General features: G+C 51.4%; 1 protein-coding gene across 3 annotated transcripts in view; it reads left to right on the top strand.

Moving 5' to 3' along the window:
- Positions 1-1,376, top strand: part of VIPR1 (vasoactive intestinal peptide receptor 1) — a 31,150-nt gene extending 29,774 nt beyond the window's left edge. For all 3 annotated transcript variants that reach the window (XM_068981877.1, XM_068981878.1, XM_068981880.1), the window contains one exon: positions 16-1,376. In XM_068981877.1, coding sequence (XP_068837978.1) covers positions 16-207 — 192 coding nt within the window. In that variant the 3' untranslated portion in view covers positions 208-1,376. The remainder of the gene's footprint in view (positions 1-15) is intronic.
- Positions 1,377-15,570: the final 14,194 nt, after the last annotated feature.

A 15,570-nucleotide genomic window follows, 5' to 3' on the forward strand; every position in this document is an offset into this window, starting at 1 on the left:
TCTCCCTTCTCCCAGGTGCAGGCAGAGCTGCGGCGGAAGTGGCGGCGCTGGCACCTGCAGGGCGTCTTGGGTTGGGACTCCAAATACCAGCACCCGTCCGCAGGCAGCAACGGGGCCACGTGCAGCACGCAGGTCTCCATGCTGACCCGCGTCAGCCCCGGTGCGGGCCGCTCCTCCAGCTTCCAGGCCGAAGTCTCCCTGGTCTGACCGCCAGGTGCCCAGGCGGGTGGGCGGCCCCTGTCGCCGGCACCGCCCGCCACCCCGCGCGGCACCGAGGGCAGAGACCTCTCGGGCGAGGTCAGCCCCAGCCCTGAGCTCAGGAGGCTTCCCAGGGCCCCCAGATCACTGTCCGGAAGCCCCTGGAGAACACTGCCTTTGCGCCTGCCTGGAGAGACGAGGGTACATAGGTGGAGGAACGCTGGAAGCTCCTACCTGGAAGACGTGGGGTGAAGCTCAGTCTTCAGACTCCGCCCCCAAAGACTCCCTCCGCCAACTGAGGGCAAGAAATCTGCGTACTCTCTCCTGATTCCACCCCCGGTAGCTCTCGAGACCCATCCGACCCATCGGAGAAAGGCCACCGCCTATCCCCAGACAGTGCATTTGGGAGTGTGCTGTTATCTCAGGCGACAAGGGTACAGCCCCGAAAGGCCACCTGCCACCACCACCTAGACAGTGCCTGAACAGTGCCACCGCTGACATCAGGTTCTTTTGGGTTAAGCAACACCATTCAGGCATCTCTCCAAACATGCAGTCCCCTCCCTCAGTGCCTCCTCATAGCTGCCAGCTCTTCTCAGTGAATGAGTTTTTCTGCCTCCAGCAGATGCGGTTGTAAACAAGGAGTTTTTAGTTTGGGGAGGGCAGCTATCTCCATAGTCCCCGCTAAGGTGGAGTTGCCCCGGGATGGCTGGACCAATTCCAGGAGATTACCTCCAGCCCTACCGATCCTCATGGGCTTTGAGAGCTGCCCACCAATGTGCCAACTATTAGCACCAGGCTCAGAGATGATGGACGCTCACAGGCCCCTTCATCCTCACAGCAACCCAGCAAGGTGGGCACTAGATCACAGTGAGCCTCACACAGAGCAGGTACCTCACCTTGTCACACAGACAGGATTTGAACTCAGATCTTGCTGATGGGAAAGTGAAAGCACCGACTTTTATGCTGCGTTTTATATATTGTAACCAGCTGGATCCTCTTGCTTATTTGTATCACCATTCATATCATTATTAGCACCATCCCCGAACCCCATTCCCATTCTCCCCAGAGTGTGGCTGAGGAGTCCTGTGGCCCGTGTATCCTCTGGACAAGAGCCTGGGGGTTGTCACAGCCTGTATCTTCCCTGCACCCCTGTGGCCACACGGCTTGCTACCCAAGCCCCAGCCAGAAGATCCCTCGGGACTGCAAACAGGCTTGTGCAACAATAAACACCGGGTTGGATTATCCTGGTTTTCCTGGTGGTTGGTGTTCCCATGTGGGATAAAATGGGGATCAGCTTCCAACTCGTGGCCAACCCCCACACCCCCCATTCCAAGGAGGGCTGGTCAAAATCGTCACCGAAGTCAGACGCCACCACCCCTCTGGCTTCCATGTGAGGAGCACACAGTTCTAAGGGCTTTCAACTCACATTTTGCTCAGGGTACCCTCTCTCCTCTGAGGGTGGTGACTTTATATCCCGTCTTTGTTGTGTCCCCCTGCCCCCTAAATCCAACCACGAAGAGACAGTTCTATTCTTGGAACTATACAAAACAGCTGACAGAGCTGTCCGCAGTCCCAGAAATGGTTATGTCTGGGCACCAACGCCCAAGGAGCACACAGGTCATGAGATGACCATGTCGCCGTTGTCCAGGTGGCAGAGGACAGAATAAATGTCACCAAAAACAGACAATACCTCTAATAGGTTTACACACAGAGGCTGCAGGGTGAAGAAGATGATGCTGGTCAGAAAGGGATGGATTCAAAGCCATTGCTCCAGTTGACCTCCTTGTGTTCCTCTTCCTGCAAACTTTCTGCCTGGTCCTGGCCCAGTCACCACTCTGCCTAAAATCCCTCCATTAGTGAGTCATATCTTGGAAGAGAAGCAGAGTTATCATCCAGGAGGATGGAAAAAGAGAGAGAGACCCAAGACAGGGACAAATAGAAAAGGACAGAGGTGGGGCCCTGCCACACCCACAACTCCCTCCTCCTGCCAGGGGTTGAGGGGCATTCAGAAATGGAGAGAAGTTGAGACACGGTTCCTGGCCAGCAGAGGTCATGAGCAGACATCCTAGTTTGTGTATGAACTGGGAGTAGAATAGGGGTGACCACGAGCAGAATTTCTCCTGCACCCCCTCTTTCCTCCAGCTCGCCAGCACCTTTCCTGCCTTTCTGGGCACTGTCAGACCAGACCAGCTCATCTCTATCGCCACCTGGTGGGTGCCTCGAGGACTTCACCAAGGTTGGCCTTCAGTTCAGTTCAGTTCAGTTCAGTTCAGTCGCTCAGTCCTGTCAGACTCTTTGCGACCCCATGAATCCATGAATCGCAGCATGCCAGGCCTCCCTGTCCATCACCAACCCCCGGAGTTCACTCAGACTCACGTCCATCGAGTCCGTGATGCCATCCAGCCATCTCATCCTCAGTCGTCCCCTTCTCCTCCTGCCCCCAATCCCTCCCAGCATCAGAGTCTTTTCCAGTGAGTCAACTCTTCGCATGAGGTGGCCAAAGTATTGGAGTTTCAGCTTTAGCATCATTGCTTCCAAAGAAATCCCAGGGCTGATCTCCTTGGAGTCCAAGGGACTCTCAAGAGTCTTCTCCAACACCACAGTTCAAACACATCAATTCTTCGGCGCTCAGCCTTCTTCACAGTCCAACTCTCACATCCATACATGACCACAGGAAAAACCATAGCTTTGACTAGACGGACCTTAGTCAGCAAAGTACTGTCTCTGCTTTTGAATATGCTATCTAGGTTGGTCATAAGTTTTCTTCCAAGGAGTAAGTGTCTTTTAATTTCATGGCTGCAGTCACCATCTGCAGTAATTTTGGCCTTAGGGACCCAAATACCTGAGTGGAGGGCCCTCCCCAGAAGGCCAGGTGACAGAGAGGTCAGGCCCCTCTCCTCAGATCCATTTCAGAATGAGATTCAAGAGAGAGAGGAGGTGGTGAGGACACAGGGGTGATGATCCCAGAGACAGCTTGGGATGAAGGAGACCCAGGATGGGCCCTCCAACCAAGCCCTTGTGACAGTGTTTCCAGCCCCAGACCCAGCTGTGACCCCAGGTAGAACCAGACCTCTGGTAGCCTGCAGGCGAGCCCCTGGCCCTTGACCACATCTGACCCCAGACCCTAAGGGCAAAGCCCAGTTAACTCAGGTGGACTCATTCTGGGAAGACAAAGACAAGTAGCACCCCCACCATCCTGGCACAGACTGCCATCATGTGGATGACTCCTGCCACTCCAGGGGGCAGGATGCCCAAGGAGGGTGACCAGTCTGCCAGTGGCCAGTAGACCAGGGTGACCAGTAGAATGGATAAGGAGCGTCTTCCAGGTGAGGGGTACTTCCTGAGAACTAGGGAGGAGTCGCCAGATCCCAAGGGAGTAGAAGAGGTGCCAGAATCACCTGAATCCATGTAAGCAAGTACAGGGGGCTCTTGGCAGCAGGAATTCAGTGGGGGCTTCTTAAATGAAGCCAAAGGGATGAGGGTGGGTTTGGGGCAGACCACTCTGGCTGCTGAGAAGAACCCCAGGGGCGGGCCAAGGAAAAGCTGCCAGTCCATCATCCAGATGGGGAGGACCTGGTTTGGAACATGCTGAAGTAAGGTCTGTGGGGTACCTGGGAGAAGACCCAAGACTGCTGGAACCCGACCTAAGGGGCCAGAGCCCAGGCAGGAGGCAGGGAGAGCAGAGCAGCCCCCAGGGGTGGGCTCAGGGAATTTATATCCCCAGGCACCTCCACCTGGCTGGCAGGCAGGGGTGGTTGGAGTGAAGAGCTGGTATCAGTGCCTCAGTTGCCATCACTTGCCCAGGGTCTGTTTTAGGCAATGACACCCCACCCCCACCCCCCGCTCCTTGCTGTTCCCTCCATGTGGGAACAGGAACTGCTCTTATCTCTCCCGGGGGAGGGGGCCGGAGCCACAGCTGGCAGTCATTAAACACCCTGATCAGGCCAGGGATGGCTGAGATATTAATAGCCAGGAGTCGATGGCCTGGGAGACGCAGCCTCCCAGAAAAAGGGACAGAACCCTCTGCAGGCCATGGGAGGATGAGGAAGATGGGTCAGGAGGCCATCCAGGCAATGCCCCAGCCCCCAGGCAGGACAGATGAAATCCAGAGAGGAGGGAAGGGACTTGGGATCGCCACTAAGTCATCAGTGCAGCCCAGCCTTGAACTCAGTTCTCACAGCCCCAGAACCCTGCCTCATTATATGAACTGTCATAGGTCAGATTCATGCTGTTGCCCTGTACAGAAACCTAAACGCATACCTAATTGGTGAGCCTGAATCTTTATTGTCTTTATATCAAAATCTTGATTGATTTTTTTGTTCATTTTGTGCTTTGACATTAGTTTTGATTTTTAAAAAATATTACATTAAAATACTTATCCTGATTACCACTGAGTTTTTTGCAACCCCCTTAAGTTTTGCATCCAAAAACAGTGCCTCACTTGCTTCACCCAGCACAGCTCCCAGAGGTCCCAGTGTCTCTGAGCTCAGCATATTGGCATGGAAAAAACTTTGAAGGGTTCTGAGCCAGCCCCTATGTGGCCCAGAGGGAAGGGGTCCTGCCAGGGTGATGCCCGCTAGAAGTAGGGAGCTCCAAGATTAATTCAGAAGCTCAATAAATGTCAATTTAGACCTGGGTGTTTCCTACCTGTCCACTCTACCATCCTCAGTGTGTTGACTTTTGTCCTCAGATTTATTGTCTCTTGATTGCAAGATGGTTGCTGTTGCTCCAAGCATCACATTCTCACAGGACCTCATTCATGGCAGGGAGGAGAGTGCTTCCTGTGTGTCTCTTTTTGTCAGAAAAATAAGGTATCCCAGAACCTACTTTCTATATACTCTCTTCAGGCTCCTTGGCTAGGACTAGGTCACACACGCAAGCCCTGGCTGTAAGAGAGACCAGGCTTCCAGAGGCAAGTTCATCTAATAAGGAAGAAGGATGGATCTGATAGAGGAAGATAGCTATTGAGTAGGCAACCAACAGAGTCTGACTCTCAGTCTTCTTTGCGATGCCTCTTTGGGTAAGTGTATGGCCCTCTGTATTCCCTCCATCTGAGCCTGGGGGTGTGGTAGATGGCAGAGGAGAGGAAGCCAAACCAGTGACGGGTCAGTGGTCAGACCTATAGAACATTCCAAGTCTCTGTGCAAAGAGAGATTTTAGACATTTATCATTTATTTATATACTTGGTTGTACCAGGTCTTGGTTGCAGCATTTGGGATCTTGTTCCCTGGGACTGAACCCAGATTCCCCTGCATTAGGAGCACAGTCTTAGCCACCTGACCACAAGGGAAGTCCCAGAAAGAGATTGAAAGTAGGAAAGTAAATGTATAAAAGTTTGGAAGAATGGAAACCTGGCTTCATGGTCACACCACCCCAGCTGCTACCTTGAAGGAAATTATTGTCAGTGTCCGAGTTGCACATCCATTAAACTGGTACAAGGAAGAGGAGCGTAGCATGCTGCTGTGGCAAAAACTCACATCTGCCAGATCCCACCCAGCAGCTGCCACGCCACAGGAAGAGAGGCCCCCACTCCCCTTCTGCCTTCCACTTTCTCCCAAAGAGCTTCCCTCTAAGTTGCATCTGAATTCTCAGCAGTCGGGGTGTCTGGGCCTTCTAGCCCCTGCAACCCAGGGAAATATGGAGGGGCCCAGGGAGGGGACACCAAGGGCCCGTGGGACGTTTCTAGCACAGAGGCTTAGGTGACTTTGCCTGAGTCCCCAGAAATCAGAGCCCATGACCAGGAACCAGGAACAGGGAACAGAGAAATATGACACAGGGAAACCTAGAGCGCCAAAACTCCAGGTGGGTTATCGAGCTGGTCGCCGCTCTCCCAGTGGGAACTCGTGTCCACAGGGACCCTCCAAGGAGTGCCTCACACTGCTGGGCAGGGCAGGACCGAGTGTAAGCGGATGCCTGCTGTTGTCCCGCACTGACTCTGGAGGCCCTGGGGCAGAAAGCAAGAGCTGTGTGGGACAGCTGAGGTGGGGTCCGTCCCGTCTTTCCTGCAGGAGCGGCAGAGGTAGGTGAAGAAGACACGAGGCAGAGCCCAATACAGGTGGCCTTGTGGCAGGAGAGAAAGAAGCCTGGCACAAAACTAGGCTAGAGTCTTCTCAGGTCTCGGTGGACATTCACGGTGGCCAGGCGCTCACGGGCTCCCAGCCTGTTCTCTCGGCTCTAGGCCCCATCTCAATTCACTCTGGCTCCTCAGACCCCTCCAGCCCCAGCCATCTCTCCATTCCCACCCTGGGGATGAGCTGCTCTTACCTCCGCACTGGGCCGGGCAGTGCTGAGACAGGCCCATGCGTCCCCACTCAGCCACCTTCCCCGTGCCCCATGGAGCAGAGGAACTTCTGGAAGCTTCCAGGCCTCTGGGAGTGGAAGGAGGTTTGAGAGAAGGTGCCTACTCTGACCTTCTTGCCTTCAAATCTGTAGCTCCACTGTTTTTACCCAGCAGGGCCCCCTGAGAGCCACAGGCTGCCTGGTGCGGGGCAGGGGAGGCTGTCTTCCAACGCAGAGGGGGACACACCCGCCTCTAGCTTCGGTTTTCAATTCCTTTCCCTTCAAGGTTTCATCCCAGAGAATGAAACCTAAACCAGGATCTGAGAGATGTGTCCCCTCCCCTTCCCACCACTCACCGAAGCTGGGTTTTCCTCCCCACCTCCATCCTGCCCCCATTCTCCCCCCATCCTCCCCAGATCCTCAGCCCCTCATCCTCCTTCCCTCCATCCTCCCCTCCCCACATCCTCCCTGCTCCCAGAGATGGCTTCACCCCTCCCCACCCCTTCCCTGGTTGTCATGGTAGAAGGGCTTCAAAGGAGTGGGATTTCAAGGCTTAGGGCATGAGAATGATACCGGTTTATTATTTTCACAGTATTAACGTCATTCTGTTCACTCAGCAAATAGTGACTGAGCTCTTGCTGTGTGCACTGTTCTAAACAGAGACCAAGGCAGAGGTCCTGTGCTCATAGAGCTGAGCCTCCGATGGAGGAGTCAATAAATAAGAGAGGAAAATTATCGAATAAAGAAGGCAAGAAGGGCTTGGGGAAGGGGTGCTCCATTGGTTGGGGTGGTTGGACAAGGTCACCCCAAAGGGTGGCGCAGTGACAGGCTGTTTCCCTTTCCTGGTCATCAGAGGATTTTAAATGATATATGTCAGAGCTGGGGCCCGGAGACTTTGAGGTCCAGGTCAAAAGATCCAGTCCCCTGCCTGTGCAGTAGCAGCCCTGACAGTATGTGAGAGCTACATCCTGGCCTTGGGGCCTCAATGCCATCGGAACCTCCCCTAAGCAGGGGCTCCAGTGCCCACAGCTCACATGGTCACTGGGAGGGGATACCTGCTTGGACACGGGGAGAGTTGTTCCTTGGAGCTACACTGTGGCAGTAACCCAGTCCAGAGATTCCATCTGGGTGTGGGGGCCAAGAGGCAACCCCCCCACCAACACCCAATACTGGTTCAGTGTCCTCTGTGCCCAGTGACAGAGAACAGATCGCTCTTGAAAAGACTAATATTTACTCTTCAAATGGGCGCTGGCACAGGCTATTTCCTGCAACTGGCGACGGGCTCACCCCATGGGCTGGACACGACAAGAGGCGTTCCGGGAGACAGGCTGATGTCTCCGCGGACACCAGCTGCCCCGAACAAGACAGTGTCTTTGAGATGGGGACGGCACGTTCCACAGTCCCAACTTGTCATCTCACCTCTGCTTACGCACCTTCATGGTGGGGTGCTCATGACCTCCCTGGGCGCTGTTGGACAGCCCTGTGAGAAAGTGCATCCTTGTTCTGGCCCTGTGTTCCTCGCTTTCAGCCCTCGCTCTCATCCCTGGGGCCTCAGAAAATGTGCCTGGAACAACCCCTCAGGGCAGGCATGGTCCTGGTCCCCTTCTTGCCTCCCAGCTCCAGCCCCCTCCAGTTTCGCTTCCCCAGGGCTCACTCTGCTGGCCCTGGAGCCGGGACAGGCTATTTATGGGGTGGGAGGGAGACTTGCCTGGGGCGCACCTCTGTTCCCTGCAGCTGTGTGCTCTCTGTCCCCGTGAGAGCCCTTTAGCGAGTGCCTCCTGTGGGAAAGAACCTCCGCCAGGAAACTCTTGGTCAGACGGCCTGAATCTAAGAAGGAGAGGGTCCCTGGTGGCCAGAGTCAGCTCCCACCCACCTGCGTTCCCTCTCTGCCAGCCCCTCCTCTCTGTTCTCTCCCCTCCCCCTGCCCCCATGGGTCCCAGAAACTATCCCCACCCATTACAACCCCTGGGCTTGGCTCAAGCTCCCCAGTGGAGCCCAGGAGGCTGAAACATTCCAGGAGCACATGGGCCTTCGGAGAACCCAGAGGCAGGCCCTGTCAACCTGTGAAGTCCAGTCAGGCCAGGGCACCCTGGAAAGATCTCCAGGGGCAACACAGTCCCCCTGGTTCTTCCAGGGCTCTCAGACCTAACTGCTGACTCTAGCCAGTCCTCTTTTTTTTCGTTGTTGTTTGGTTGGTGGTTTTTTTTAATTCCTTATTTTCTCTATGCGTGCTAAGTCGCTTCAGTTGTGTCCGACTCTTTGCGACCCCAGGGACTATAGCTCTCTATAGTCCTCCTGTCAGGGGACAGGCTCCTCTGTCCATGGAGATTCTCCAGGCAAGAATACTGGAGTGGGTTGCCGTGCCCTCCTCCAAGGAATTTTCCCAACCCAGGGATCGAACCCGTGTCTCTTACGTTTTCTGTATTTACCTAACTCCCAAACTTCTGACTCCCTATAGGCAACCATTCAGATGAAATTGACATGTATCTTTGGGAGTATATTCTTAGGAAATATGTCATCATTTTGTGCACATATGTTTCTAATTTGTATAAATGTCATTTTTTTGCTCTGTGCTACATTCTGAAGATGTATCCATGCGGCTACATCTAAATCTGGCTCTTCTGCCTCCCGCTCACGGCCCCACAGTAAGCCTGCATGATTTATCCGTCACGGTAGACATACCGGTTGCTTTCTGCCAACAAAAGTAATGCTTCAGTAAACATTTCTCCTCATACGTGTCCCCTTAAGGATCTGTGTAAGAATTTCCCAGGGACACAGAACTAGAATTGAAGTTCCCACAGCATCAGGTGCAGGTAGGCTAAATTTGGGGAGGCAGCTGTATCAGTTTTCTAGCACCGCCAGAACAAAGTGCCACAGGCTGGGTGGATGAAAGAACAGAAATTTATTTTTTCACATTTGTGAAGGCTAATAGTTGGAGATCAAGGTGATCCATAGGACTGGTTCCTTCTTGGCTTACAGACGAGCACCTCCTCCCTGCGCTCTCCTGAGGTCTCCCCTCTGTACATCTCTGTGTCCTAATCTCTACTCTCAAGGATTTGAGCCCTCTTCATATGATATTTTTTTTTTAACCTTAATTACCTTTGTAAAGACCATATCACTTCCCTGGTGGTCCAGTAGTTAAGGCTTCCCTTTCCAATGCAGGGCGTGTGGGTTCAATCACTGGTGAGGGAGCTAAGATCCTCCCCTCTACCAAAAAAAAAAACAAAACAAAACAGAAGCAATATTGTAACAAATTCAATAAAGATTTTTAAAATGATCCATATTTTTAAAAAGACCCTATATCACCAAATACAGCCACATTTTGAGGCACTGGAGGTTAGGACTTTGACACTGAATTTGAGGAAAGCACAGTCCAGCCCATACCAGTAGCACAGCTCTTCAGACTGGTCATACATGGAGTCCCATATCCCCTCAACTTGCTCCAATACGTGCTGCCACCCAGCTTTCCGAGTTTTGCCAAAGTCATAGGCATAAGGCGATACCTTACAATGGTTTAAATAGGTATTTCTCTGTATTTCTAATGATTTTAAGCATCTTCATATGCTTATTAGCTTCCTGGGTTTTCTCTTAGGCAAATTGCTCATTTTTCTGTTCAAGTCCCTTATCTTTCTTAATGATTTCAGGACTTGCTTGTATATTAATCCCTTGCTGATTTCAGACATTGTAAATATCTTCTCTCATTCTTTAAACTTTACGCATGAAATCATTATTTGCATGTCATCAGATTCACTGATCATTTCACCTTGAGGGTTGTGCTTGTGATGCATTTTGTTTAAGAAGCACTCTTTCATTCCAGGTCAAATACAACACTCCCTGGTGTTCTTCAATGAACATAATAGTTTTTCATCCTGCACATTCAACCGGGGATGTCTTAGAGCTGCTTCAGCAGAGCCAGGAGCACTCAGGTGGGCCCCTTCCTGAGCCTCACTCCTCTGCTGGCCCTGCCCAAGGATGCTGTCAGGCAGCAGCCCTGCTACCTGGCCCCACAGAGGTTTCAGTTCAGTTCAGGTGCTCAGTCATGTCCTACTCTTTGCAACCCCACGAACTGTAGCACGCTAGGCCTCCTTGTCCATCACCAACTCTCGGAGTCCACCCAAACTCATGTCCATTAAGTCAGTGTTAGAGTCCCAGAAAAAGGCAGGCAGTTCATCAGCCTAAACTAGCCCTTAGCCCTCCTGGCACAGAAAGGGTGCGCTTTATGGGCCAAGATCCCTTTTTATTTTCTGTGGCACTTTTTATCCCAAATGCACCTTGTTCTCAGCCCAGAGGACAGAGCTCTGGGCTACACTGTCACCGGCTACCTAGGACAGGCCTCAACTCCTGCATCTGAGCAGCAATAGGGTTGCACCTGATGCTACCTAAAGGTTCTGTCAACTCCCAAATCCCAGAGCTCAATAATCCAGATACTTATTTTCGAAGTCTTTGTCCTCCTCTGAAAATCTTCACTCAGGACTGACGGTGACGAGAAACTTGGAGCACGCGGCCCTCAACATGGTTAAAGCATGGTCAGGAAAGCTGGGTACATTTGTTTTCTTTCTGGGAATTTTATCAGCTGCTGAAGGAATCACCCTGCAAAACAGCACCCAACCCTGGGCTGGGAACCTGGTGGTGTGCCCTCTGGTGGCCATTTCCTGACAGGGCTGGTCCTGGGAAATGAAAAAAGAGAAAACGACATGATAGGAGCTCAGAGCCCAGAACAGGGAAAGGTAAGTAACTGGCTGGGGGCACACAGCCAGGCAGAAGCAGAGGCTGCATAGAAGGCAGCCCTCCCAGCCCCCAGGGCAGGGCCACAATTGCTATTTTGGTTTTCCCAAGGTTCTTCCTGGACCCATGATTGCATTCCAGACTCTAGGGATTAGTGCTGAAGACTATTTGAGCCTGTGCACCTGTCTAGACCGCACTGGACAAGAGGACTTGAATTTCATTTCTCTCAACACAACCCCCTCCATTATGCCAGGCCCACATCACCCCGTCTAGGAAAACAGACCCACAACTCAGAATTTTTCACACAAACACCCAAGTTAATGAGCACCTTGGATTTATTCTCTTCCCACTTCCGGAGCCACCTCGTTTATTTTATATATATATACATAGTATATAAACGGTTATACAACATCCTTTACCTATATCAACACAAGTTTAGACTTTATGACTGTGTGAAAGTTTGTTAAAATGCACTCATCATTTACTCAAAATAGATCTTCGTTATTACAGGAAAACAGTAATAAGCTCATATAACAAGGGTAGCAAGCATTCAAAATTAATATGTGAAATAAATGGTTTTCCCTGGCTAAACAAGCCTCAATCTTTATTGCCCTCAATCTTCAAAGGAGTAGAAAACTCCATTAAACAAAATGGAATCCTGGGGGCCACATCGTATGAATGACTCATTGGATAATACTTGTAGAACAACCCAGAATCGCTTAAGTGTGAGGGTTAAAGAAGGTCATATGTACCCAGCACAGGGTAAAGGAGCAGAATGGATTTGACCGTTTTACACTATATAAAGATGCTTGAGGGCAACAGCCTTGCCAACAGTACATACGGGCAGATGTTCCTACATCCTTCCATTCCCAGATTTTACCGACAAGTCTTTTTTCACAGGTTCTCTACCAATCACGTTTCCCCAGCAATACAAGTTTGACATTACTGCCCCCAGGTGGCAGAACCAGAGCTCTCCTCTTCTGGGTCAGAAACAGGCCATGAGATCTGGTCTAACCAGCAGACCTGGCCTCCCTGGATCCTGGAGGATCAAACATCACTGGTACTAAAGGTGCTGTGCCTGGAAGGCAGGAGGCAGGTCCAGGGGCAGCAAGAGAGGCCACTACCTTTCTGCAGTGAAAGCATGAGGCGTTTTTTGTAAAGGTCAGAAGACATGGCTGTGCTGAGCTGCGCTGCCTGAAGCATACAGAACCTCTGCATGTTGAGCGAACCAAATGCAAAGCCTTTCTCCTCCTGCACATGAACGATGGATTCACCCACCATCCCCTCCATGACTGCTTTTCCGCGGCCGACAGCTCGCTGGGGAGCAGGCTGATATTACCACCATTTCCCAGAGGACCCCAGCCCATGGGCCACAACTCGCCCACTGTGGGGCTGGACCAAGTGGAAGAGTCGCGCCAACCTCCAGGCCTGGGCTGCCTGACAGGGCGCTCCATCCCGCGTTACCTCTCCAGGGCACAGCTACTCTCCCTTCTTCCACCTGTATTAATGCTCAGAGCGCACAGGTAAGTCTTCCCTGCATTTGACCAGGATTCTGTGTAGAATCGCTTGGAATGTGAGCAACATTGGGGCAGGTGTCTGTGTGCTCATCTGGCCTCCATAAACCCTCCCTCCTGGCCAGTCCTCACTTGCACTGAGCTGTTCTCTGAGGGTCACCCATCCCGGTGTGACGAGTGGCTGATTCCATCAAAGAACAGTGAACAGCAGCCCTGGTTGAAGGTATGGCGTGCAACCCCAATATGCCAAGGGGACAGCTGCTGTCTTTCAGCAACCAGCCAGGCCCCAGCTCCACTCTTCACCTGCCCCCTGCTTCCTGCACCCCAAAGAGCCAGCCTTGCTGTGCGCCTGGGGTGCTCAGGGGAGTGGGCTGGGCCTCAGTGTCATCTGCTCCCTCTCTGAAGCTCCTGGACCTACCCTGTCGATTACAGTGAAAGGTGGCTTCCCCCTCCCTCCAGAGCCTCTGATTTCAGCCTCTGTCGCTAGGACTGGAATGTAGGCGGCAGAGGAGACCTGAATGGGGGCACCTAGGAAAAGAACAGGGAACTCAAGGTGGGGGTGATAGGAAGGATGCTAAATGTTCTCATTTCCTTCCAATATCCTTTTTCTTACCCTTTGAAGATTTAAAACTGACTCACAGATAAAAGGGATACCAACTGCAGAAGCAAAGCCGGAAGCCTATGGTCATCCTCCCACTGCGGGCAGTGAGGCCTCTAGTACCGAGAGGAAACCCCACCCAAACATACCTCCGAGTGTCCCTGCCCAGGACAGGAAACCCAAGCATGGCCCTGTCACAGTCAAGCTGGCCTGGGGAAAGAAAAGCAGAGCCCACGTGGTCCCCTCACTAGCACACCTGCGGGCGGGGGAGCCTTGGGCTCGGCCCCTGCCAGACAGCACTGAGCCACACCCCCGCCCACACATAGCAGACGGGACACTGCACACAGTGATGGTCAAGATCTTGCCACATCTGACACCAGAAGGCACTTTTAAGGGTTTTCCAACATTAGTAGCCCCGTGAGATCAGTTAACGGCTGAGAAAACAAAGATGCTAGAGCAGCCAAAACAAAGGCCCATGGCGGAGTGAGGGCCGTGTGGGGTCAACTTTCTGGCATCAAGGATGACACAAGGCTAAAAAACTCTACGCCTGACCCAAGTCAACGCTGAGCCTGCGATTTCCCTTGGACAAAATCTCCAGAACACCTTTCCTATCATCAGCCTCTTCCTCCAGTTGAGCTGAGGCTGCTCTTAGCTGGATTTCAGTTACGTAATGTTTATGTGGTCATTACTCTGTACTGTTTGTCAACTGCGTCTTTTCCCTTTGGTTTGCAAAAGTAAATCTCAGACCCCATGTAGGTGTTGACAGATTCAGACCACATTCGACCAGCTTGTGGATCACCGCTCCATTAGGCCAGGAGGGTCTCCTCTGCAAGGACTGTCCTTCACTGCTTGCTGAATGTGGATCACAGACCCCCAGGGCATCCGGGTACCGGGCTACATGGCAACACCAATAACACGAGCTCAAGATGAAAACAATATACTGGTAAGCTGTTCTAATCAACTTTTAAAGCTCTGTGTGTGCTGCTAATATGAAAAAATTGTCTCTCCTCCTTAGCTTCCCATTCTATTTCACCATCTCTTCAAAGTTATGTCCCAGAAAGCCTGAAAATTTATCTGCTAGGGAAGCAGAAAATTAAAGTGTTAGTCTCTCAGTCGTGTCTGACTCTTTGCAACCCCATGGACTGTAGCCCTCTAGGCTCCTCTATCATGGGATTCTCCAGGCAAGAATACTGGGGTGAGTTGCCATTCCCTTCTCCAGGGGATCTTCCCAAACCAAGGATCTAACCCACATCTCCTGCATTGCAGGCAGATTCTCTTATCATCTGAACCACCAGGGAAGCCCCCGCAGAAAATTATGCAGATTGAGAAATCACTGGGGAGATGACTCTGAGGTTTAACATCTGAGGGTGCTGCCAATGTAACTTTCATGTCCAAATACTTTGATTAAAAATAGGAAATTCTATTATAAGAAAATAGTTACCATGGCAACATTTTCCCATTACAGTTCCTAGTCACATGAACTTTTCTTTTAAGTGACACTAAGGTGGCTCAGTAACAATACACCACCAGTAATGAAATGACCAAGGTCAACTGAATTCCCTAAAATGACATCCTTGCTTTCCTTACCTGCTCGTTAACTTTTGTGATAGTTTTCAACTCTTAAAAACTACCAAAATAGGAATCTGTAATTTATCAATATCACACAATACAACCCAGAGTATTCTATGCAATATGGTGGAGCTATTCATATTCCAGACTTCTACAAAGAACAATCCAAAAGCCAAACTTCCCAAATGGCCTCCTGAGCAGTACTGGACAACCCAGGCTGAAGTTTCTAGAGGCCTCAGGGATCATATTCAGGTCTAAATTTTGGAAAACTATGATCAGTCAATATTTTGACAATGAGAGAAAGAAAAGTAACTTTTCAGAGCACCTGCGTGTGTGCTAAGTTGCTTCAGTCGTGTCCAACTCTTTGTGACCCCATGGACTGTAGCCCACCAGGTTCCTTTGTCCATGGGGCTTCTCCAGGCAAGAATACTAGAGTGGGTTGCCATTTCCTTCTCCAGGGGATCTTCCCAACCCAGGAACTGAGCACAGGGTTAATTATAAAGCTTTATAAGCTATAAAGCTCTAAAAAAGTTAACATACACATAACCTTTGTTCATACAAAAATGAGGGAGCTGGTGATAGACAGTGAAGCCTGGTATGCTGCAGTCCATGGAGTCACAAAGAGTTGGACACGACTGAGCAACTGAACTGAACTGAATCTAATTAAGATGATTACAAAAGGTGTAG

The sequence above is a fragment of the Capricornis sumatraensis genome, chromosome 10, assembly GCF_032405125.1.
Source record: "Capricornis sumatraensis isolate serow.1 chromosome 10, serow.2, whole genome shotgun sequence".
Lineage (NCBI taxonomy): Eukaryota > Metazoa > Chordata > Mammalia > Artiodactyla > Bovidae > Capricornis > Capricornis sumatraensis.